Source organism: Drosophila ananassae, chromosome 3L, assembly GCF_017639315.1.
Source record: "Drosophila ananassae strain 14024-0371.13 chromosome 3L, ASM1763931v2, whole genome shotgun sequence".
Lineage (NCBI taxonomy): Eukaryota > Metazoa > Arthropoda > Insecta > Diptera > Drosophilidae > Drosophila > Drosophila ananassae.
The window spans coordinates 10,265,822-10,291,906 of record NC_057929.1 but is presented as its reverse complement, the minus strand read 5'-3'; the positions used below and the strand labels follow the sequence as shown (position 1 = coordinate 10,291,906).

General features: G+C 39.6%; 2 protein-coding genes across 6 annotated transcripts in view; both read left to right on the top strand.

Annotated features, from left to right (window-relative positions):
• LOC6494558 overlaps window positions 1-8,459 on the top strand; it is a 43,437-nt gene extending 34,978 nt beyond the window's left edge. The window contains 1 exon segment of the mRNA XM_032451026.2: window positions 3,926-8,459. Coding sequence (XP_032306917.2) covers window positions 3,926-6,481 — 2,556 coding nt within the window. The 3' untranslated portion in view covers window positions 6,482-8,459.
• Window positions 8,460-10,274: 1,815 nt separating this feature from the next.
• LOC6494559 (protein GDAP2 homolog) lies at window positions 10,275-25,014 on the top strand. Of its 5 annotated transcripts, none has more exons than XM_001960068.4 (13): window positions 10,275-10,590; window positions 15,955-16,021; window positions 16,081-16,232; window positions 16,288-16,430; window positions 16,499-16,631; window positions 17,109-17,218; window positions 17,275-17,529; window positions 18,916-19,043; window positions 19,111-19,211; window positions 23,834-23,987; window positions 24,047-24,186; window positions 24,246-24,444; window positions 24,512-25,014. In XM_001960068.4, exons 2-13 carry the CDS (start codon window positions 15,959-15,961, stop codon window positions 24,554-24,556), a joined length of 1,623 nt encoding a protein of 540 aa, XP_001960104.1. In that variant the 5' UTR covers window positions 10,275-10,590; window positions 15,955-15,958; the 3' UTR covers window positions 24,557-25,014. The 5 variants fall into 5 exon arrangements, with proteins under 5 accessions (XP_001960104.1, XP_044571344.1, XP_014762839.1 ...); XM_044715409.1 differs by lacking the exon at window positions 10,275-10,590 and adding an exon at window positions 15,514-15,640; XM_014907353.3 differs by lacking the exons at window positions 10,275-10,590; window positions 15,955-16,021; window positions 16,081-16,232; ... (2 more) ...; window positions 17,109-17,218; window positions 17,275-17,529 and adding an exon at window positions 17,822-17,939.
• Window positions 25,015-26,085: the final 1,071 nt, after the last annotated feature.

Genomic DNA, 26,085 nt, shown 5'->3' with positions numbered 1-26,085 from the left:
ACACGGAATCCATATTTGTTTTTGTTTTTTTCCGACAAATTTGCAATCTTTCCATTCGGTAGGTTTTTAAATAAAAAATAAAAAAAAATTATTAAAAAAAAAAATATAGGCTTAAAAAATTAAGTATCTGTGAAGTGAAATTTCAGAGCTTGAAACTCTTTAAAAAACAAGATATATTCTTAAAAATGTATAGTTTTTAAAGTATCTAAGTATCTCAGTGCCTGTAACTGTAGTTCTCTTTTTAATTTTAAACTGAAAGTGACAAGTTTTAAGTATTTTAAATAAAAAAAACATAAACCTTCAAGATTTCTAAACAAGTTAATACAAATAGATTTCTTGAAAATATACATTTTTAAGACAAGATATCTTAGTATCTAAGTAACTAAGTGCCTTAAACTGTTGTTATCTTCTTAAAATCAAACTGAAAGTGACAAGTTTTATGTATTTTTTACAAATAAAAACATAAATCTAGAAGTATTCATAAAAAGTTAAACTGATTTCTAGAAAAGATACTTCTTAAAGACAAGATATCTTCAAAAAAATATAAAGAATCTAAGAATCGAAGTATCTCAGTGTCTGTAACTGTAGTTATTTAAAGAAATTTAAAGAAATAAAAGCATAAATTAAAGAAAATCAAAGATTTCTTAAAAAGTTGACAAGATTTCTTAAAAAGTTAACAAGTTTACTTGAAAATAGGTTTTTTACAGACAAGATTTCATTAGTATCTAAGTATTAGTATCTAAGTATCTGAGTGCCTGAAACTTTAGTTCTGAAACTAAAAGTGAAAAGTTTTTAGTTAGTTTAAATATTAAAAGATATAAAAACATAAATCTAATAGTTTTCTTAAAAATATACCTTTTAAAACTGTAATCTTTAAGATATTAGTTGAAAAGTACTCCCACACTGCCTAATATTTTGCCCTAGACTGTGCTTAAAGCTGTATCTGTTTAGGCCAACTATTTAAGCTTTGATTTTTTGTTGTTTTTGTAAGAGACTTTCTGCCATTGTTGGCTTGTTGTTGTCAGTGTTGTTGCTGTTGCTGCTTTCCTTAGCCACGAAAGAGAGAAGCAAGCGAGAGGCGAAGGAAAAAACAACGAAACGATTTTCACTTTTATTTGAGACCAGTTCAGTTCCAGCGTCTAGGCCACAACACACACAGACACACACACACTTTGGCACACTCTTTACACCTGTTTGCACCTGTTTGCATAGCTGATGCAGCTCCGCCACTGCAACAGAGATACGAGAGTGATAAAGCCCAATGAAGTTTACAAAATCTATTACCAAAAAATAAAAACAATAGAAAGTAATTAACAGAAAAATAATCAAATTTCGAGTTAACACTTTAGGTGCTAACTCTCAGTTACGACATGGCCCAAATCTGGCCCGAAATTGGCTAGAAAGTTGCCGCCAGGAAGGGCAGGCCTATCAAGGGCACTTAAAACAATTAAAATTACAATTCCAATAACTACGTTTAAGTAGGTATGACAGTTACAATTGTGGCGGGATGTCAATGGAAATTAATAAAAAAAAAAATATTTAATTCTCAATTCTCTGTATGTATAGGGTAGTACCCCCTTAGAGAACCCCCCTATAAGGTCTTAGTTCCTCAGCAACCTCAGTAAAGTGTGAACCCAGCCACGCGGCAGTTCCCAAGCGAACCCCGGACCTCGAAGACAGAGACAGAGCTAGACCTAGGGAAAGAGACAGAGCTAAAGCCAAAAACAAAAACAAAAACAAAATTTAGTTATATTACCCAATTCACACGAAAACTAAGCACAAATTAATGCACTCTCGTAGTCGCAATCGCGATTTGCGATCCGCGTCTCTGACTCCCACTCACTCAGTGATGGCATTATTTTGGCTTCTAAACTCTAAAAAATGTCTAATTGAGATGGCTCTTAGTAGCTTCTTTTCCTCTTAAATAGAGCTCTCTAAATAGCCTCTAAGGTGTGGTTTTAAAAATAAACCCATAATAATGGTGAAATTCCATAAAAATAGTTGCAAGTCGGAAGTCGTTATCTTCAGGAAGTGGGAGAGTGCGATAAGTAGACTTGGTTTTTTCTTTTCTTTTTTTTTTTTGCAGCAGGTCTAGAAGCTCGTAGTCTTCTAGGCACCAGTCTTCCAGCCACCAGTCTTCTAGCTCTTATTCTTCTAGATCTTAGTCCTTTAAGTTTTAGCTCCTTGTCTTCTAGTCACCAGTCCTTTTAGCTCCTAGTCTTCTAGTACTTAGTCTGCTCGTACCTAGTCTTCTATATCTCTCTTCTAATAATGGACTTTTCTTGCCGCTTCTACCTCCCAGTCTTCTAGTCCGTAAATTTAACTTTGTTTTCATCAATTCTTCTAGCTCTTAGTCTTTTAACAGAAGCTTGTCTTCCAACACCTATTCTTCTAGCCTCAAGTACCTAGTTTTCGAGTACCTAGTCTTTTAGCTTTTAGACTTCTAGTGCCTAGTCTTCAGCACTCAGTCTTCTGGTCCCTAGTCTTCTGACTTTATTTTGTATTTTCTTGCATCAGTTCTTCCAGCACATAGTCTTTTATTTCCTAGTCTTCTAGTTTCTAGTTTTCTAGCCACATATTTTTCCTATCTCCCAGCCTTCTAGTACCTAGTCTTCCAGCACTAGATCGTCTACCCCCTAGTCTTCTAGCCCTGTTCTTCTAGCTATAAGTCTTCCAGCCCTTCCAGCTTCAAATCTTCTAACTCCTAGCCTTCTATCTCATAGTCTTCTACCCTCTAGTACCTAGTCTTCTAGTCTTCTAGCTGTAGCCCTCGCGCCATCACTGCTCTGAGATTTCTAGCCAGTTTCTCTTGTTTTTTTTTTTGTGTGCTGGCGTGTGAATAATATTTTGTATTTTTGTTGTATTTTTTTTTGCCAGAGAAGAGCCCTCGCCGCAATTTGCATGAAACGTATTGACGCACAGCCGTAGTGCCGCACTGACTTGTGCAAATCGGCAGGTCGGCGGCCCGGCTGGCATATTCTCGGGGTTAACTAAGTTGCTATTGCTAGCTAGCTGGGCTAGCTGGGTGTGTGAATCACGCAGAAGAATCCATTTGAATTGTATTACGACAGTCGGTAGTCAGAAGTGCCTTCCTTAACTCGCCCATCATCGCCTACCTAATCGCCCAATCGGCCGATCGCCCCTCGGGTGCCATATCTCTCTTCCAACAAATGTGCTCTGCTTGGCGGTTCAGTATTCTGTATATTATATATTATATTCTATACTATATAGTATTATTTGTGTGGTCTGGCGGCCAGTTATGCCACAAAATTAATTCTATTTTTTGTTGTTTTTATTTCTCTCTTGAACGCACAAACAAAGTAATGATGATAAAAAAAAAAAGAAAGAGAAACCCAAAAAAATCCACACATACTAATAGGGAGATAAAATTTATACAAGAGATATAGAGCTAAACGATATAATAGAAGGGGATTGGGGATTCGGAAGAGGAGGAGGTATAGGAAAGAGTGGGTATAGAGAGTCTCCTTTTCTCGATGAGATCCAATTGAATTTGATGCCAAAAACAAGAAAACAAGCAATAAATAGACTACAGAACGTAGGCAGAAGCAAATTAATTAATTAAAAGTGGCTGGCATTGGTGCAAAAAATAAAAAAGAAATATAAACTTAAATAGTCACCCTATCATAGAACTCTCTTCAATAACTGACATCGGAATCTAGTTAGACAGTTGCTTTTTAGCCAGATTTCATTTGACCCAGTTCGACCCAGACCCAACAGTTTCCACCTCCACCCAAAATTCCAAATACAAAATTCGGTTTTGGAGCAGCAGCCACTACAACATCAATAGTCCACCAATTCAATAGTTCCTAGACTTAACATTAATATTTTGGTACAGATTATAACTTAAGTTATGATAATTATAAATTATAAACTATAACTAATCAGTATCCTTTATCCTTTTCAGTGCGGGACACTAGACGGAGCCGAACCGTTATATCATCAACAGCGCAGCAACAGAATGGACGTCTACCAGATCGACGATGGCTTCCATTCGGATGGTGGCACCGAAACCCCACCACCGTCACCGAGTTCCGGCTCCTCGATAGCCTCCACCTCGGACCATGGATCCCTGGAGAGTGTGGACACTGGGGGGACACAACGATTGGCTGTCCTCTCGTTCGAGCAGGTCAGCAAGCTCCACAATGTCATGGACGAGAAGGTGGCCATCCATGGAAGGGGCAATTTCCCAACATTGGAAGTAACACTCAAGGATCTGGTGAATCTGGTGCGACGTAAATTGGAGGCGGAGGTTAATGCCGGCGGTGCCGGGGTGTTAGTTAAGGACATCCGTCTGAATGGCGGGGCAGCTAGTCATGTTTTAGCCAGCGAGGATCAGCCGTACAATGATCTGGATCTGATATTCGCCATTGAGTTAAGTTCCCCGCGGGTATTCGATCGGGTTAAGGTGGCTGTCCTTAATACCCTACTGGACCTGATGCCCGAGGGTGTGTGCAAGCGTCGGATCTACACGTGCTCCCTGAAGGAAGCCTATGTCGGTAAAATGGTCAAGGTGAATAATAATAATGATGGCGATCGCTGGTCCCTCATCTCGCTGGGCAACTCCCCAGGCCATAAGAATGTGGAGCTAAAGTTCGTGGATACGATGCGGCGGCAATTTGAATTTTCAGTTGATTCGTTTCAAATAGTACTCGATTCGCTGTTACTATTTTATGATTGTGCCGCATTGCCAATATCGGAGAACTTCTATCCGACGGTGGTCGGTGAATCGGTGTATGGAGACTTTCAGGAGGCCCTCTACCACTTGCAAAAGAAATTGATCTCAACGCGTCAGCCGGAGGAGATACGAGGCGGCGGCCTGCTCAAGTACTGCAATCTATTGGTGCGTAACTATAAGGCCGTCGACTCGCAGCTCATCAAGACCTTGGAGCGATATATGTGTTCGCGTTTCTTCATCGATTTCCCGGACATAAATACGCAGACCATTAAACTGGAGGCATATTTGCGTAACCATTTCTGGGGTGTCGATGAGGAACCGCTGCAGTATCAGTATCTGATGCATTTACGCGAAGTGGTCGAAATGTCGACGGTCTGTCTGATGGGACATGAACGGCGTCAGACACTCCATTTAATCCAATCGCTGGCCGCCCAGGTGCTCTTCAATAAGCAGGAGAAGCAACAGCAACAGCACGCTCATGAGCAGTACCAGCAGCAACAGCAGCAACAGCAGCAGCAACAGCAACAGCAGCAGCAGCAGCAACAGCAGCAACACCAACAGCAGCAGCAGCAGCAGAAACATCACCGTCAACATCAGCATCAGCATCAGTTCCTTGATCCGGCGCAGCAGCAGGCGCAACAACAACAACAAACACAAACACAAACACAGACGCAACAGCAACAACAGGCCGCAACACTGACCTTGGTCTCGCAGGCGCCGCCAACGGCTCAGGCGCAGACCATCTATGTGCAACAGGCCGCTCCCGCTGCCGTTTGCTGCACGAGCAGCGCGGACCAGTCGGCGCCAGCCGCTCCCCAGACCATACAGATACAGGCCGGTCCGCCGGGACTCATTTACGCCAATGGCGTCTACTATGCACCTGTGATCCCCAGCACCATCTGCACGTGCAACTCCACCTGGCTGAGCACGTGATTGGAGCAGCAGCAGCATCTGCAGAAGCAGCAGCATCCGCAGCAGCATCATCATCAGCAGCAGCATCATCATCAGCAGCAACAGCAGCAGCAGCAACCACAGTGGTCAGAGAATGCATGGGGATCTATGCTCTTAGCTGAAACTGAACCACCAATAGAAACAGCACCACTAATCCCACAACCACCACCACCACCATCACTACCATCATCTGACTCGGAATCAGAATCAGTATCAGAATCAGAATCAGTCAGGACGAAGAAGAGCAAGGGCCAGGAGAAGGAGGAGGAGCAGGAAGAGGCCAGGAGGATGATGGCAAGAAGAGCAGCTAATACCATAACCATGACAAGGACGGGAGGGAAAACCACATCAACCACAACAGGAACAACTACTACTACTACTACTACTACCACCACCACCACCACCAGAATCGATCAGAAGCAGTCATCAAAATTAGGAGAAGATGGAGGAGGAGGAGGAGAAGTTGTAGGCGAAGGAGGCAGAGGCAGAGGCCCAGCAGCAGGAGGAGTAACCGGCAACTTGGTCCTGACACCTCAGCAGATCAGCGGAGTGCCCGTCTACTACAGCCTGCAGGAGGAGGATGGTGGCGGCAAGAAGAAGCGATCGGCGGCGGCGGGCACCTACAGTGGCCAGTTTGCATACTTCTACCCCCATGACGGCTCAGCGCCCAGTGTACTGCTGTTGGGCAAGGACTCTTACCTCAATGTGACCGAGCAACAGCAACAGGAGCAACAGCAACAGGAGCAGGAGCAACACCATCAGCAACAGGATCATCAGAAGCAGCAGCATCACAGAAAGCTAAAGAAGAAGCAACTTCAACATCAGTTTGTCTAGGATGGGAAGGAAATAGAAAGGGAGGATCAAGGATCAAGGATCTAGGATCGAGGATCTAGGATCAGATCACTGTTTGATTAATACCTTGCCCCTGGGTACCTTTCGATTACTGTTTCGATTCATTATTCATTCGGTTAGCTTCTACTTTGCGTTATCTGTACGATCAGAGCTCTATACTCTATACTGTTCCTTTTCTATATATATATACGATTCCACTGATATATATTCATCATTGTGACCGGCGACTGTAAACTTTCCACGACACCCAAAACTACCCTAATCCCAAACTACTAACTTACCATACGCGCTCCTACTTTAATAATATCCGAATATCTCTAATCCGAGTCGCTTTTGAAAAAAAAGATAGATGTTTGAAACTCACTCTCCTGGAAAGATCCAATCCCCGCGAACGCGTCAATCTGCAAAAAAGGACGAACGAAATGTAACGCAATCTCCTTAATCAAGGATAGCGATTTGATTTTATTTTCTTTTCCCTTTTTTTTTTTGGCGTATCTCTCGTATCTTTCTACTCTCCCCCAGCTCATATGGAGTTACTTGTGTCATTGCGTTTAAAAAGATAAAATAATAGAACAAAAATAAGTAGTAGTAGCTATAATAGAGAGGACAAAATTTGAATTTGTAAGATCTTTAAAAAGTAAATGAGAAAAATGAATCACAAGTCGAGATGTAGTAGAGTGTAATACCAAAATTTTTTCTGTTTGCTCGGTCCAAAATCGTTTTCATCTTTTCCAACTTTCCTCATTTTTTTTGTAATAAACTAACCCCCCAAAAAACCCCCCCGAAATGATCAAGTGACTTTATTTTTTTTATTTAATCATCCATATATAATATTTTGTAATTTTTTTTTAATAAACCAAACCGACACTCACCCGACAGAACTAAACTAATATTTTGTATGGATATGATTATGAATTGACCTTTTTGGAGGAGTACTGGAGGAGGGAGGTCTGGGGGGAATTCCAAGCAACTATCTAATATCTAATTGCAGGCTGAGACAAAAATAAAATTAAATAATAATATGTAAATATTAGTCAAATGGAAGTGTAGAGAAGTTGCTCAATGAAATTCAATTCACAAAAATATCTAAAATATAAACTAAATGTTTAAAGAGCTGTCATATTTTTGATTGATTGATTGATTGATTGAGGAGAAGAATGAATTCCGATGGGTGATAATTTATGAATGATTCAAAACTGATATACAAACTAAATATAATATTAGAAAAAAACAAAAATACAAAAAATACAAAAATATTTATAAATCAAGAAAATAAAAAATGCTACAAACAAATCAAGAAAAAAATATATGAATGCTTTATGTGTAAGTCTTCTATTTTTTGCAATTGCAACAAAAAATAAAACAAATATATATACATATATATTTATAGTTTAAACTTTAAAGGCATATATATTTATATATCTACAAAAAAAAATAAAAAAATGAAAGACAAAAATGGTCCACATAAGATTTGATGATGATGTTGATGAAGACTACGATGATGATGATGATGATGAATATTATGATGTTTCCTCTCCGCATGCATTCTTTGAAAACTTTGTTTACACACACAACACATACACACACCCCAACACACAACACACACACACTTTTGTATAATGTTAACCTTGAACTTGTGTTTTGAATTTATGTATTAACTTTAGTTTAAACATTGTGACATAATCTACGATGTACGCTGTATGTATGTGTATATATCCAGACTATCTATATGCATATTCGACAAGGTCCAAAGCCAATGTATTCCAATTTGCGAATTGTTTTGTTTTTATTTTCTCCAAAAACGAGGGATAGAGCTCAACAGTCCGCAATACATTTTACTTAGTGCAAAAAAACAAAAAAAAAAAAACCTGAAACTGAAACTGAAACCGCAACTAAACTGAATCAAAATCTAAACCAAAAAAAAATACAAGCAAAAAAAAGAAATCTATTAAAAAAAACATATTTAAACTAATGATCTTGCTTGGAAACTTTGCAAGAAAAATGGTTTATTTTTTATTTGGATCCTCCCATAGGCGGATTGTGTTTTTTTTTACAAACAAATACAATAAAATATATAGATATATACACATATATATATATATATATATTATTTAGAATGTATGTTAGTTGGATAAGTCTGTAGAGAGTGGACATTTTTTGAAATATCTCTAGCGTGTAATCTTAAATTTATACATCTACATATATACAGATAAAGATACAAGATACAAGATACAAGATGCCGATACCAGATACGAGATACCAGATATAATTGTAAATTCAAGCAAATCAATCAACAATCCATTGAGATTTGTATATAATATTGTATACTTAATAACGTATATCTTAATTATTATACCCACAAACACACACATACAAACACCAAACACAGATACACACCCACACTCACATACAAAATGAAAAAAAAAAAATATATAAATATTACTTATTACATTATATATAAATGATAATAATAATAATGTATCTATGTATATCTATACCATATACAACAATTACCATACATATTACTTCTGTGCGCTTCTTGCGATCTAAGGAATTTCAATAAAAACAATACAAAAAATACCTAAAAAGTATAAAACCATCGAAAAATACAAAAAAATATAAAAAACAAAAATTATAAATCTGTCTGATTGTTTTATTTTGTTATTAATTGGTCATAGAATTGGTAGTTTGGTTATTGCCATATAACCAGTTGGCCATTCCAATGGCCAGATAGCCAGATAGCCGGCCAACTGTTTCCTCCTTTCCAATTTTATGGCTAACATCTGCCACTGCCATCCAACGGATTATGAGAGAGGAGACTTCGACTTCGACATCGACTTCGGCAAAAGTGCATCTTCGCCTGGGAATCGGCATTAAAAACAAAACCTCAACCTCGACTTCAGATACAACTTCATCTTCATCTTCCAGCTGGGTTGGCTTTCGCTTGCTGGTTTCACTTTTTTTTTTGTTTTTTTTTTTTTGTCTTTTACAATTTAATTCGCATATGTTTTTGGGTAATTGTATAATTTGGATTTTTGTTTTTTCTGCCAACTGCAGTCTCTCAGCCAGTCGTCTAGCCAACACTAACCACTATGTTATATGACCCGGACCAGGACCAGGTCCATGAAGTCGTTGATAGGTTGGAAATATGACAAATATATGTACAATTTTCGACTTCGGGCGCAGGTGAATGGCTGCAGAGACTTTGTAGTTGGCATGGCATCTTGTATATTGGTGATTTATGCATTTTGATTAGCTTGTTAATGGCCCGAAGAGTTTTTCGCGTGCCTGTCCAGCTACTAAGCTGGCCAAAAATAGATAGCTTGGACAAACGTATGCAGATGAGCCATCAATGGCCAAAAGCCAATCGCTAAACATGATTGCAAAGCATAAATTTAATTGCTTGCAGAAAATCATTTGTTTCTCATTAGTTTGATGAGATTTTTTTAAATATTACGTATACGCGCCATAGCATTTGAATAAGAGCTTAGAGTTTCATAGCAGTCAGCTTTGGTCTGTGTGCCATAGCAACGTTGCCATCTTTTTAGAAAATGGCGGGCGAACTCAGCCATTATGGAATTAGTACTATTTCCGTTATTTTTTAGTATTTTTAAAATATAACAAATAAAACTACTTAAAAAAAGTAGTATAAAATAAAGTATTAACATTTTTCAGATTTCACAAATATTTTTGCATCTCTTGAAAAAAAATAACGGATTTTTGTTGGCTTAAACCGCGTCCACACTGCCACCAAGTTTGTAAAAGTTTAAAGCTGGCCCGAAAGCTTTCGCCTGCTTCACTGTCGAACGCGAATTACAGACGAGAGGTGGCCAAGAGAAGCGATTCGGTTTAAGCCAAGAGCCACAGAAACTTGCAACACACAAAACACACGGACATAAACACACACCCACACAGACACACCAGCCCCTAAAAACACAGTGCACAAAGTGAAGTTGTTACTCAAAACAAGTTTATTAAACAAGAAGACCAGAAAATAAGTGGACCAGCATAATAAAAAAGGAAAACAAAAGCAAGTGATAAAAGCCAGTTGAGAGTGGAGTTCGAGTTTGATTCATTGATTGACACAGCGAGTGCGTAAAGCCCGTAAAGTTTGGATTGCAAATATACACACACATTGTTACACGTGCCCTGTTGTACTACACACGCTAGCTTTACACATACATACATACACACACACACATATATTTACCGACTCACCCATACAGAGAAGCTTACCTGAAGCACCGCCGCGCCTACCACCGTCAGCCAACTACCGCGTTTTCTTTTTATCTCCACCCACGACCCCCCTTTTTTTTACCCGCTTAACGGTATACGAGTTGTATCAGCCAGTAAGTGTCAGTCTTCTTTTTCGAAAAAAAACAGTTTATGTGCATTTTTTGAAATCGAGGCCAGTCTAATTGCCACCTTAATTCCCGATTATACAATAACCAGTATTTTGATTTTATTTCTTTTTTTGGAAAGCAGAAAGCGTTCTTTGACAACGACAGGGTGAATATAAATACACCACCCACCCACCTACACACACACACACATACAGAGGCAATTACGGGGAGACACGCGCACACACTCAAAGTTTTTGAATAAAAAAAAAAAAAATAGTGGAATAACCTTCAAGAGCCGAGCTTGTGCAACTTCCAATTCTCAGCTCTGCAGAGCGGGGTGACCACAAAGGGGTGGCACACGAGACAACTACATACAAAGAAATATCTATTTATCTAAAAGTTATTATTATAATCTCTCAGATATGATAATTGACGAGTAGGAATTGAAGCAATTGAAAAAAGTGATTCCCAGAAAAGAGTGCTAAAAAAATGAACAAACATTTAGAGGAAATTAATGACACTTCATAGTTAAAAAAAACTCTCAGTGTAGCCACTAATTATTTATGATTTGAGCTTAATAGCGAGTTGGTAGAAGTTTGTGATGTGGGTGGCGTAAAGTTCATTTAGTGACAGGTTTATCCACTGACAACATTTACCTCGAAGCACTTTTAGCCCCTTCTCCTTATGGGTTTTAGCCATTTTACGCTTGCCTTTTATATATATTTTTTTTGTTTTTTGTGTTACTTTGTACGTGCTGCAACATTGGTTACGAATGCATTAGAAATTTATACGAAAATACATAAATAAGCGTGGGGCATAGCAATTGATTGAGCCAGAAAGTTGGTGTTTTTGGGGCGCAGGTTCTTCGGGCCAGAACTGCGGATTTTCCTTGAAATTTTCCCTCCGTGTGCTGAATATCAAATATGACTGCAGTCTCCCCCCGACCAGTGGCCATCAATCCAAATTCCGGTGGCCAGCTGCGTGGGTTTCCGATCCCTCTGAGGCACCCAGTTAATTGCCACAACCGTAGATCCCTCCCTCCTGTTAGCTACTCCAACTGCAGCTCAATTATCAAGCTATATTGAAATTGCTTTGAGACAACAACGGAGCAATCACAATGGGCCAAGTAATTGCTTAGTACTTTCCACAAAAAAAATAAAGGGAAATAAAGAAAATTGATGTTTAAGTTTCTGAAGGGTTGTAAAATATTCACAATACCGACCTACAAAAAAGCTAACAAGAGTGTACTTTTTCAGATAATTTAGCCCCACAGTGCTAGCTCCCCAATCCCCCTCCCATAACTGACAAATATTAATAAGCGTTTTAGTATTTCCCGCCGCCATTCGATATGCGTACATATGTATGTGGAATTTTCTTAATAGAATTGTAATTTCCCCAGCCATTTGGCATAACAGTGGAGTTATTGTTTGGCCAGCTTATTGGGGTCATTGGAGCTGGCCGAGCACGACAACCAAAGCGGCAATAATCGAAATGGAACAATTATACGAAAACGAAAACATGCCAAAGCAAAGTATTTGACCATTCATTTAATGCTCCAGCAGTTGCTGGATTATATTTATATAGTACAAGTGCAGTGGTTCAGGTTCAGGTTCTCCAAACAGATAGATAGTGGAAGTCCTGTGTCAACATTCTGGAATTGCTGCGAATTATAATTAGCTTTCGGGGGGCGGGAGGGAAAACGACAATTTGACACAATTTAGTTGGGAGATAATGTGGCTAGGAAAATGTCGGAAAATGGCTGCAATTTACTCGTTTGGTTAACAATGCTTTTTTTGTTATTTTTTTTTTGCTTTAAATTAGACTCGGATGAGGAGGTGACGTCAGTGGAGGCTTCATGGTATTGTTTTAGAGCCAAGCTGAGAATCGGCAAGCGGGCTAATGATTGGAAGAACGCTACAAAAGCCAAACATGGCCAACAGTCGAGGCCGGGGCTGGGCTGGGACTATGACGCATCCGAAATAAATATAAACAACAAATATTTGGACGTTGGTGACTTGACGCTGAATTCCAAAGATACACAAATCGCGGACCGCTTCCCGACTGGTACTGCCACTGGGTTTGTTTTTTCCCTCGGATTTGGCTCTGTTCTCGGGGCCAGAGATCAAAAGGCAAGGGACAATGCCAACAACCTGCACACCAAACACACACGGCGTATACGTAACATACGTATACTTAATAATACCATTGTATTTGGGGGGGGGAGTACAGAAGCCTGTATGGGACTTTGTTACTTTACCTCCGATTTCGTATTACGTTTCGTTCCGTGCCAAGCGCAGCCCAGTTGGATTTGTTGCCACTACTTCTGGCAGTGCCTCCTCCTGTAGTTTTACATGCCCCACGACGCCAACAAAAGCCAAGTTTTTTTTTATATTTTTTTTTGTTTTTGGGTTTTTTTTTTTTTTGGGAACATGCCCAGCTCGATGGAGAGGCCTTGGCATGTGGGCGACAATTTCGCATTTATTATGCAACAGTTTGGCGGATTGAGCGTGTAGCGTAAACAAAGTTTGCTGCCAACATTGCTGGCCAAAAATGAGAAAGGGGTGGCCCAGGTGCCATCCCCCAGCTAAGGGCGTCAAGAGCTTCTGAAACCAATTCCCATATATGCAATTCATGTGGGCCGAGGAGGTTGGACAAGCAAATACTCTTAGAGGAAAGGTATCAGCTTGATTATAAGAAAAAAGATTTCAATTACTCATCCAACCAACTCATCGTACTGCATCAATATTTATTTTTTTTTCCGACTGCAACTACTCAGTATTTGAGGGTATGAGTTGTATCTGGAATCCAGCCCACCTTTATCTCCACGGGAGACGACAGAAATCATGTCATGCAGCACAGTTGAAATAATGTAATTGACTCGGGCACGCCAACTGGCTGGCAAGACAAATCAAGGCGAGGCCTTCGGAGGCAGAGAAGCACACATGTGTCAGAGCCAAAGGGCCTAAGGCTTGGGAAGGGGGAATGTTTTGTTAGCCGTGATTGCTCATAGTGCATTGCAATCCGGGGAATGGCTGGAGAGCCAGTTATCGGCCAGAAGCCGGCCTGCCACTTGGCTGCAGCTTAAAAGCATATCTTCCAGAGCCACTTCCAAGTATACACTTGCAGGCAGGTCTGAAATAATAAATTTCAGGACTCAGTTATCTCCTAATCTTACAAATTCAAAACATGTGTTAACAGAGCGTTTATTAAGTGAAATAAGAAAGGTTTAATTAATAAATAAAAATCCTCTAGAAGATGTTAGATTCTCTGTTAAATTACTAATATTTTTTTGAGTATACCAATGGGACTTTGTTTATTTGTTTCTCCACAAACGTGAGACAAGCGGTTATAGCCAAGTCAGTATAGTCTGGCAGTGGGCGGCTATGGAATCTAATCAAGAGTCCAACTCAGTTGCGACGTCATTTGGTTTTCTGTTGGCTGTAGTTGAATGAAGCGAAATAATAACAAAATATTTATCAAATTGATTGCTGGTGCTGGAGACCAGTCCGACTTGTATACAGGGTGTCGAACCGAGAAACCATCCCCCGGGGGGCCAAGCTTATGTAAGACTGATCACGTAAAGCCCCATTAAGAACATTTAAATGTTCAACTAATTGCTATTTATCCAATAGTATATGGAAATTGAAATGACGATTCAAATGGCATCTACTAGAATATGTAAGGAATGTTTCTGTTTATAGACGTTGGTAGAACCTTCTAAGAAAATATGTATCTTGTTCCGTGTTTACAACATTCTAGTATCTTATCTTATTTGTGGTGATCTCGTTTAAAATGTCTATAAAGATTTTAAAAATTCTTGGAACTCGGTTGACTTCAGGGTTTGTTATACTAAGGTAGATAATTGACAATCCTAGGTCTAGTATTCGTCACCTCTATGAATTGTCTTTGTTGTTTTGATTGATTTTAAAGCTAATATTTTTATTTAAAGCTTCAGATCAGTTTATAATTTGTTATACTCATAGTATAATTGAAACCTCTAACAGATAACTCATCCTATGTCTAGACTTCGTCACCTTTCTGAATTGTCCTTGTATTTCTGATTGATTTTAATGCCAATATTTTTATTTGAAGCTTGAGATCATTTTATAATATTTTATATTCATAGTATGATTGAAACCTCTAACAGATAACTCATAGCCACTCATAGCCTTCAAATCCGTAATGTTTACCCAAGTGCTGGGAGGTACAATAGGTCTATGGAAAGTTTTTTCTGATAACACAGAATCACTTGACACATATCCACAACAATAGGATCCACCTGGTTGTATAGAAAGTATACTATATGGGTTTAATACCCCGGGCGAGAAGCCAATTCAGGTCACAGCGTCTTGGCATCCGGCATTGTTTTTAGGTTTTTGTTCGAAAGGTTAAAGGGCGCCACTGGGTTCAATTGGTGGGCGTGGTGGCAGCCCCTTTTCAAGCTGATATGGCAATTAAGAGCGCAGCTGCAGTTTGCACATTTTACTTGATTATTTTTTTTTTAGCCAGCCAGAAACTGTGCTATTTTGTTGCTTTTGTTTTTCACCTTTAACTCGGCTAGTGACGCACATGGGGAGCGTGTAGGCCAGAGCGGAAGCTGAGAGGTGCTGGGCGGGACAGCCCTTTTGTATCTGACAGTATTCTCCAGTCTCAGTTCGCACTCACACCCGCCACAATAGACTGGGATCTCAGATTGTTCCCTTCCACCTTCCACCTTACCTTTATTTTTTTTTTTGTGTTTACCCGCGAATTAAGATCTTCCGTGTACGTGATGACATCTAACGATGACAATTAGAAAGTAAATATTTATAGTTTTCATTCACTACGCTTCAGCTTTGGATGGATTTGTAGAAAAATCAAGGTGTCTGCTGGCTTTGCAGAGTTCTCAACAGTTAGTGATAACTCATACCCACCTGTGTTCAGGTTGAAACTGGCTCTGGCCAGAAATAAAGAGTTGACTGTAAACAGAACTCCCGACCTCAATGGAAATGGCTTTTGCGGTTAACTAAATAAGGCCGGTGGTGGACAGATCTCCGATCGACACACATGACTCACTACCCACTTTTTGTGAGACTTTTAACTAATTTGTTTTTAAATTGTTCCCATCCCCAGAGCAATGCGTCTCGACACGAACTCAAATGTGGACTTCAAGGCATTCGAATCCAGCTCCAACTCATGTGTAAGTGTTTCGGAAAGTTTTGTTTAAAGATAAAATATATAAATGATTGCTCTTTTTAGCTCATCAAACTGGACAACCTGGCCACCTGGGGTGGCTCACAGAAAACAGACACACGGCTGCCGATCACCGACTATTCCAGTTTGGGCGGACCCCGCCACAATCGCAGTCCGTTCCCTTTGTCCAAAGATGTCAACAATCGCTTTATAATTTGGTAAGATTTTTCTTTATTTTCTTAAATAGTTTAATATTTGTTTTTAATATTTTAGGGATGGTGACATGACCACTTTGGAGGTGGACGCCATCACAAACACCAGCGATGAGACTCTGACTGAAAGCAATAGCATATCGGAGCGCATCTTCGCCGTGGCTGGAAACCAGCTGCGAGAGGAGCTGAGCACTACTGTGAAGGGTAAGTTTTGGCCTAAATATATATATTTTATAGATCCTTTATAGAACTAACTGTAAATCCCTTTTTAGAGTGCCGCACTGGGGATGTGCGCATCACGCGTGGATACAATCTGCCCGCTAAATATGTGCTGCATACTGTGGCACCAGTGTACAGGGAGAAGTTCAAGACGGCGGCTGAAAACACACTGCATTGTTGTTACAGGTAATACTATATATAAGAAAAACAATCAGCTAATTATAAGTATAAATAAATTAATTTATAAGCTGTTTGTTAGATTATAGACTCATGGAGGCGGAGACCTCTATTTACTCCAAGTTTATAGATTAAAATTTTCATTTCATGTCTTGCGCCTTTAATCCTATTTTAATAAATGTTTTAGTAACTTTAAGTAACTGATATTTGTAGCTCATCTTCTTAAAAGATAGTGGTTTGAGGTTTTTGTATTCTTCAAATTTTTGCTTCAAGTTTGATGACTTAAGCCTCAGCTTGTGTTTTCTGAAATTGGTTAACAAATCAAACAATGAGTCAAGACATGTCATTTGAAAATCACATAACATTTTTAAGTACTAGGTCTATGCAAATAAAAAATTTAATACTTGTTTATTATACTACTATTTATGACATATTTAAATATTTTTTTTTAACAAAATAATATTTTATAAACATCCTTTTCTCCAGAAATGTTCTGTGCAAGGCGAAGGAACTGAATCTTCACACCATCGCTTTGTGCAACATCAGTGCCCACCAGAAAAGCTTTCCAGCGGATGTGGCCGCCCATATTGCCCTGCGTGAGTACCGGATATGGATTTTTTTAGTCTCAGGATTAATAAATTTTTATCGACAGGTACCATTCGCCGCTATCTGGATAAGTGCACGCTACAGGTTGTGATACTGTGCGTGGCCAGCAGCGAACGTGGCACCTATGAGGTCCTGGCCCCACTGTACTTCCCCCGGGATCAGCTGGAGGAGCGCAGTGCCCTGTGGCAGCTGCCCAAGGATATTGGTGGAGAGTTCGGGGAGCCCCAGCATCCGGATCCCGATCGCCAGATACGCATTATACGCAATCCCCAGCACAGTGTCCACATGCGGCATCGCCAGAGTAAGTATTGGAGTATTATTTAATAAAATATTTATTTTTAAAGTGAAAGTTAATTAGTTATTGTTTTCTGTGCACTTGACTTTCGTCACTGTTTACTCAGTGCCGGCTTATCAATCGACTGTCGATGATAAGGCATCTTATCGTGGCAATGATTCCGCCGTATGGAGAATACACAATTCCATTGTCGATAAGATTAGAGTGGCTCTGAGTCCAACCAAAACAAAAACAAACAAGTGGAATATATGCAAAAATTCGTTAGTCAGCTATGTTGACTGACAAGAAACACTTGTAGGGTTTCAGTTTCGCTGCAAAGTCGGTCGTGTGCGGGTCACTTGCCAGTAGTTGCATTCGATTGTTCGCGAATTATTCAAGAATTTTGGTTATTTCAGTGAATACTTTTTGTCTAAATTGTAAGTTTCAAGGCAGAATAGTTACTAATTACTAAAATTTATAAAACACCATTATTACGGAAGTGAAAAGGAAAATAGTATGATGGCTGCGAGTGAAGAGTGACAGAAAGCTGGTGGCTTTGAAATTCTAACAATTTTAAGTAGCATACTTTTCAGCGTCAAAAATGTGCAAAATAAAGTGTATAATTTTAGCCAAAAAATAATTAAAGGTTTTATAAAAAATCTGGTTTTAAAACCTATTAAAAAATGTAGATTATATTAAATTCTAATAAATTCAAGGCTATAAGGCTAAACGGCTTTAAAAAGACCTCTAAAATAATGGAATAATAATAAATTAGAGAATAATATTTATTTAAAGTCTTTTAAGCCGACAAGGAAAGAAAATGCCTATTTACTTTGTTGATCGTTTAATCCGATCTGAATTAAGAAATGTTTTTGATTACAGCCGCAGTTCTTTGTTGAAAGAAGAGACACTCCCACACCCACTCCCATTACGTTAGTTAATCAACAAAAAGTTAGTTCATTTGGCCGTCTACCGTCTACCGACCGCTTATCACGACGAGTGTCACTCATTTGGCGGCGTTTCGTGAGTGTGGGTGCGTGTGCTTGGCCCGGCCGAGCTCCATCTTGGCCCAAATCATGTCCCGCACAGCGTTCGAGTTATCAGTTTATCTCTCGCGAGAAATGTGGAGAATACTGAGAGCGAGCAGGGCGCGGGGACTTGGGCAGCATCCAGTTTTTTTGCTCAACGCTCGTGCGTTTAACGGCTCGCTTTATCGTCTCATTTGGGAAGAGCTTGTCGTTCAGTTCAACTCACATTTCGCATTTCGCAAAGTTTGAACCAGACTCAGAAACTCAGAAGCTCAGAAGCAGAATGATAAACAATTCCTTTGAATTCTCATGTAAAATATCAGAAACCTATTTATACTTTAATTATATAATTAATAATGTTTACATTTCTTTGTATCTTTTACAGCCGACGACGATTCCGACGTCAGTCCACACGATATGGAAGGCAATAGTTCGGATCTGGAGTATGGAGCTCGGGACATGAATGGTCTTAGCCTAAATTCCTATAGCAGTGGCTTACAAGCCCAGCTGCAGGTGGGTCTTATTCATTTTAAAATGGAATAAGTTTATTAATCCCATTGTTTCAATTATTTCCTTTCAGCGCGACCTGGACCGGCAGCATCTGCTAAGTGATCGTCCACGTGCTGGGGTTTATGAGAATGTCATATCGGAGGGTGTGGAGGGAATCGAGCATCAGGAAAGGTGAGTGCTTCTCTGAGAACTTTACAGCATTTGTATTTTAGATAATTGAGAATGGAAACCGCAATAGTGATCATTGGATTATGTTTGTTATGGCAACCCCTTTATCATCTATGATATTAGATTACAGTCTAGAGTCTTGAGTGTGGGAACTTCTGCAGTTCATAAAACTGCTGGCAAGTCACGCAGACCCCCCCAGTTCTCTTTCCCAATAAACACCTCGTAACGGAGCCCTCTAGCCCAGCATATTTATTACAAGAGCATGCCGGAAATATCTTAACCGTCTGACAAATGCCTTTCCTCTGCACCCTTACACCCTACTCCCAACTCCACTCGTTCTATGTAAATTCCGGCGCTTGACGAAATTTTAGAGACTCGTGGCACGCAATCTAGGAGCTCAGGCTCAAATAGAATTCAAGGGGCCAGGAGTGGAGTGTGCCTGCCCATCGTCCTGCATAATGCTAATTGGACGGAGCAAGTGTTTTATTATTTTAAGGGTTCACCAAGTCCTAGACGTCGTGACCTATGACGTATGAATGGAGAACCTGGTGGCGTCACAACTTGCATGACGCCCCCGAATTGAAGAGCAATTGCGTGATGGCCAGTGGTCACTTTTTTCGGGGGCAGGTCTAAAATAAGAGTTGATTGTCTTTTACGAGGCACTTGGGGCTCAGATATCCTAAAAGGTTCAAAAACTAAAATCCTTATTGGTCTTTAAAAAAATTCATTTATTTCAAGCAAGCAAAATATTTATTTTTCCATTTTACGTGAGTCGCGAAATAAAACTCTAATATTTATGAATATTTACTTTCCATCACATGGCCGAGATAATGTCCATGACAAAAGCTCTAAAGATAAAGTACAGATAGTCGACACTTTCAGGAAAACGCTCTACTAATTCCTCTGCTAATATTTTTAATATTTTAAATATTCTATATTATGTTTCTCAAAATAAATCCCCATGAAAATGATAAATGTCAACACGATTAACAATCACACCAAAAAATATTGTTGATTCCCGTAATTAAAATAATTAAAATGACAAGTGGGTCTGGGATGAGCGCGGGTGGTACGAGTGGGGATCTGAAAGTAACCGGATCGGCCAGTGGCAGTTCCAGTATAATCAGAATATCGAACCGTTGCAGTTCATTGAATGAAACCGCACAACTGCCTCTCCAGTTCGCACATTTTGTAGACATTTAAATGTAACATCTCACAGGCAACTTAATTTATTCAACCGAGTGTGAGATGCGGTGGGATGTTGACATGTTGGCACCTCTTCCTGGTTTTGAATTTTACATTTTTCTTTTTTTTTTGAGTGCGTGAGAGGGGAATGCACCCTACTGTGCCGTTTCTTCTTCATCGTCTTTAATTTAGAATCAATCTGGGGCCACGTCCATGACTCACTTTCCTCATTGTTTGTTGTTTACTACTGTGATGGAAATGTTGCACATTGAATGCGTGCGTAACTGCCATGGTTTTATTTTCGTGATGGGTCAGTTGGATGGGTGGGTTGGATGGATGAATTGTTGGATGGTTGGAGGGAAGAACCGAAATAGAATTCGTGTGTGTTCGTTTTTTGCGCATTTAGCTTTCCAACTGACAAAGGCAAACATTTGAACGGATTTCATATTTTGGACAGTTTTGTTTTAGCCAACTGGCATTTGGGTAAATAAAGTAGCGGTTGGCGTGTCCTTGGCTTATTGTTATTACCGTTACTGTCTTGGCTCTTATCGGTGTTGTAACTGATGTCATTGAACAGGCGAAAGGGCGCAAGCTCAAAGAGTGAGAGTAGATGAGAGAGAAAGCACAGTGAAAGAAATTAGTGTAGAATATTTGGGAATTATTTAATTTAAAAAAATAATAAATAAAATATTGTATAGAGGAAACATAAGATAGGCTTCTTTTAATAGCTTTATTTATTAAATTATAATCTTGGGGATAAGTAAAGTAGGAAGGAAGAAATAAATGAAGTTAAAAATATTTAATAAAAAAAATTAAATTAACAATTTTATTTATTAAATTATTTTCTTGAGGAATATAATTTCTCTCTGTGCAAGAGAGTATCTCTGAGAGCTTTCTTCGCCTTCCTTTCACGGCGACGTCGCCATCTGCGCCGCTCTCTCTCTCTCTCTCTCTCTCTCTCTCTGTCCCTCCGCTATGCTCTCTCCTCTTTTCTCCTTTGGGGGGCTGCTGTTTGGGGCACCTACACGCGCGCACACCCACAGATGGGGCGGCAAAAAAAAAAGCATTCAAGAGGAGCGCAACTCGCCGACTGTCCGCTCATTCGAAAGGCGCAACTCGCGGCGAACGGACGTGCATCGATCTAACCAGATATAGCGGCGCCAATTCCCATATATATAGTATAGATCGGAGATAAATCCATAAAATCACACACCGATTGCCTAAAGCAGAAGCGAAAAACTATTTTTGCATTTCCACGCGCGGCTTCCGTTCTAAGAATTTCAAAGAAAAACGCAAAAGTCTGGCCAATAAGCTGCCCCAACATTCACTTTAATAATTTTGAAAGCACCCCGAACTATTTATACATTTATTTTTGGCGAATATATCGGCGGAGAAAAAGAAACCAAAACACACACTCACAATCCTCAAGCGATAGACAATTTAGTGCGTCAATTGAATACAAAATCGGTTCGAAAACAAGTCGCAAAAGGCTGCAATAAAACTGAAAATTTCAACATATTTTGACTTAAAATCGATAAAACGTAATTGTGCAAAGAGCCAGCCCCAGTCCAGAGCAGAGAGGCGGACGCCAAAGTCATCGGAAAGGGAAAAAGGGAACAAGGAACAGTGCCACCCACCTAACAAGAACTACTTTTACGTTCGAGTATAAACTATGACAATGCTGGAAGGAATGACGTCGATTGACTTGGGATCCAGCAACTTGCAGGAGACCACGGGCGACATGAACGACGTCCTGCCCGATGAGCTAATGGAAACGCCGGAGGAAAGGTACCTACATATATACGGAAAGAGGGGCGCCGGAAGAGAGAAGTCAGAGCCCAGAGCCGGAGACGGTTCCGAGTTCCGAGTAAATTGAAACGTGTCAGTCACGGAGGCCGACAGGCCTTCAACGTAGGGATGGGGGTGATTGCCACCCCCTTCTTGCTGTAAACAATAGCTCCTAACTAGGGGGCGCCTTAATGACGTCAGTCGTGGGTGGTGGGTGGTGGGCGGTGCATTACACTCGAAGTTTGAATCTTTTTTAACCTTCTTTCGGGCAGGCCATTAATGTTGGTGGAATCACTTTGTTCCTTTCCGAGGAACTGATATGAATTCTATTTATAGTCCTTCCTGCATTCAGTTTTTTGCCCATGACATCGTATTGAACGCCCTCAACCACCCAACCCCACCGAGCCAGCGACAACCTTCAACCCACTGTCCCACCATGAGTGCATTGGTGATTTTAAAAATAAAACATTTCCTTTTTTGGCCTTGTTTCCCTTTGTACGTGCCAGTGAACAATAATAACATGCAACGTACTGGGGGATGACAGAAACTGTGATCTAATAATAATGTTATTACTTTTCTGCTGCGCTGACTCTGACTCTGACTCTCTGACTTGTTAAAGTGTGAGATTTATTCGATGGATTAGCATTGCGCTTAAAAATTCATTGTATTTTTCACGCGATAATCACATTCGGGGGAGTAACAAACACCATACCCCTACTCTACCCCTCTAACCACCTTATATCCGCAATCCGCAATCCGCATCCGCAATTCTGTATCTGTATCTTTAACTGGGCAAACAGTGAACCCAAGACTATGATTAACTTGGCTAAGACTGCGTCACAATGCGTCACATTTTTATCTGCATTAGCTGCTCTGCAGTCGTAAATGGCTTATCGGTTGCTGCTACCGGAGTTTATTGCGGCACGAGGCTGGGAAACATCACATCACTTATTATCGTACATCTACAATCCCAACTCGCCCCCCTTAATCACAGCCTATAGTCACCTGAAATTGACTCACTTGTGGGCCTGCGGTGTTCAATTAACTGCTTAATGAATCTTGTATTTCGGCGTGAGCTGTCGAAAGTTGTTAATCATTTTGGCACAACTTTTCGCACATTTGAAATTCCAATTAGAATGGAAATTGGCTTCTAGACAAATGGATTTGCCGACCCATTCGTACAATGACTCACCTGCCCAAGTGCGCCTTAGTTCGCTGGGCAATTGAATCGAGATTTCTATTTTCCATTTATAGTCGATTTGACCCATTTCCCCCTGATGCTTCTCTCCAAATCCCATTCTATTTTTGTGCGTTTATCTGGTAAACATTTGCCTTGAGTTTAGCACACCTGCTAAATAAAACTAAAGCATAGGCTTAGCACGCCTTTCAGATTTATAATTCGCCACGCGGATAATCATGACTTGCTGAGCTTTCTGCTAAATGAATTCCAAGCAGTCGGCCAAGGTGAATTAAAGTAGAGTCAGACAGTGGGGCTGTCATTTAATGCTTATATGGAATATACATATAAAATTGCGTGTCCCCACATAATAATCGATCGAACTACTCCAACGTCAATTTCAACACTCAATATGTCGAGATATCGAGATGTGTAGAGATATTATATTTCATTAAAAATTGTATGTTTTTTTTAGGTATGAACGTCTTTTACGTCGGGCCCAAGTGGAAGACTTGTCGGAGGTCTCGGGCATTGGCTGCCTTTACCAGAGCGGCGTTGACCGCCTGGGCCGGCCTGTGATTGTGTTCTGCGGAAAATGGTTTCCCGCCCAGAACATTGACCTTGAGAAGGTAGTCTTTATATTAAAAATTAATGTTTAAATACAAATTTTAATGAATATGTTGTTTAGGCCTTGCTATATCTGATTAAGCTACTGGATCCCATCGTTAAAGGAGACTATGTCATCTCGTACTTCCACACGCTGACATCCACGAGCAACTATCCATCGCTTCACTGGCTCCGTGAGGTCTACAGTGTCTTGCCCTACAAGTAGGTTTCCTAAAAGCATATTTTCTACAAAAACCAATTTAACTTAAACCCCTTTTCAGATACAAGAAAAACCTTAAGGCCTTCTATATTGTGCACCCCACGTTCTGGACTAAAATGATGACCTGGTGGTTCACCACTTTCATGGCGCCAGCCATCAAAGCCAAAGTGCATTCGCTGCCGGGTGTGGAGCACCTATACTCGGCCATCACAAAGGATCAGCTGGAAATTCCCGCCTACATCACTGAATACGACATGGCGGTAAGTTAATCAGATATATATTTTAATAAAATATATTTTATATTAAATATTATTATTTATTTTTCAGACCAATGGCCTGCATTATTTCAATCCTGTGCCGACTGCCTCGTAGATGGCGGCCATTGTAGCTGTCTAGAGACAGTGAACAGCCACCATAGCATATACTTATATATAATTAAAGATAGTTACACACACTTGTGAAGTTTTTATAGATTTTATAGAACGTATTTTGTTTTCTTGATAAGTAATATTTGTTTACTTGCGCATAACTTTCGATGTTGTCGTTTATCGATTGACTTGCCGCAAGTTTTGTTGAACATTGTGTAGCATACTTTTACGGGAGTGGCAGGGTCGCCCGATCCCCTCGAAACCAATTAGCTAAATGATAAATCGGCATAGCAAACAAGAAAGCAGTTAAAACAAAAGAATATATTCTTATGAAGTGCATGAAAATTAGTTAATTAGTTGGCAGAACAACCAAACCTTGTTAATTCGCTAAAAAAAAAATAGTCGTTGGATTATTGGTATTGGAGACGGTGAGGGTGGGGAAAGGACTCGTTGACGGGATAATATATAACAAAAAACAAAAAATAATAATTAAAAAATGAAACCAAAAATGTTAGCAATGCTGAACAAAATGAAATTTGATTAGAGAACCTGCATATACCGATATACAAGATTATTATAAATATTAAATTGATAAATTGTACTTGTATAAGTATATACATATTGTTAGTTATCTTTGCAATTACAAATTGTATTATTAATGTATTAATACTAGAGCTAAAGCGTATGCAGTTTGATCCCCCGATATATACACACACATACGTACTATAATTCAATTGTATTTATACATAACTCTATATACTAATTATACAAACCAAATAAATTAAAAACAAAAAACAAAACAACCAGACGATGATGATGATGATGATGAGGAGATGCCTCGTTGAGAAGCATATATTTTCGGCTCAGAGAAGGGCTTGCAAAAATAACTTTTGTAGATACTTACTAGAGCTCACCGTAAGGCCCCTCCCAGCAATCGAAACACCAATAAAGAACCTATCGAATAATTATTGAATACTGAATGTTAAATGTTCGAACTTTGATACTTGATATAGATATGATTAGGCGCAGGAGATTTTTCCAACTCGAGACACGTCCCCTTTATCTTCCATGCACCGTTTGCGCTCAAAAAAGTAACCCGGATTCAAAGCCAATAGCACGCCACTGCTATTCGTATATATTTGTAATGAAACTAGGTATTGTAATTAGTCGAATCAATTATGGCACTCGCAGGCAATAATCAAGCAGACAACAGAGCCACACAGACACACACTCACCACACCAACTAATTGATGAGCCAAAAGACAAAAAAAAGCCACAGCCAACACCAGCAGTTGATTTAGCAACTACGCAATTACATGCAAAGTAAAATGCACTCAGGGATTGATTTAAAACCAATATTAAAACCAAAAAAAAAAAACCCAAAAACAAACAAAAATTTATATAAACAAATGCGCTTTCCTCGAACCACAATCGGCAGCCTGGCTAGTACCTAAAAAAAAATTAACAAAAAGTGAAATCAAGTAGAGTAATAGCGACACCTAAAAAAAGAGAGATAGTTTTTGGAATTATTCT

Coding starts and splice junctions, on each gene's coding strand:
- LOC6494559 (XM_044715409.1), top strand. Junction 16,632..17,108: donor ACACTGCATTGTTGTTACAG/GTAATACTATAT, acceptor CCTTTTCTCCAG/AAATGTTCTGTGCAAGGCGA. Junction 24,187..24,245: donor TACAGTGTCTTGCCCTACAA/GTAGGTTTCCTA, acceptor ACCCCTTTTCAG/ATACAAGAAAAACCTTAAGG.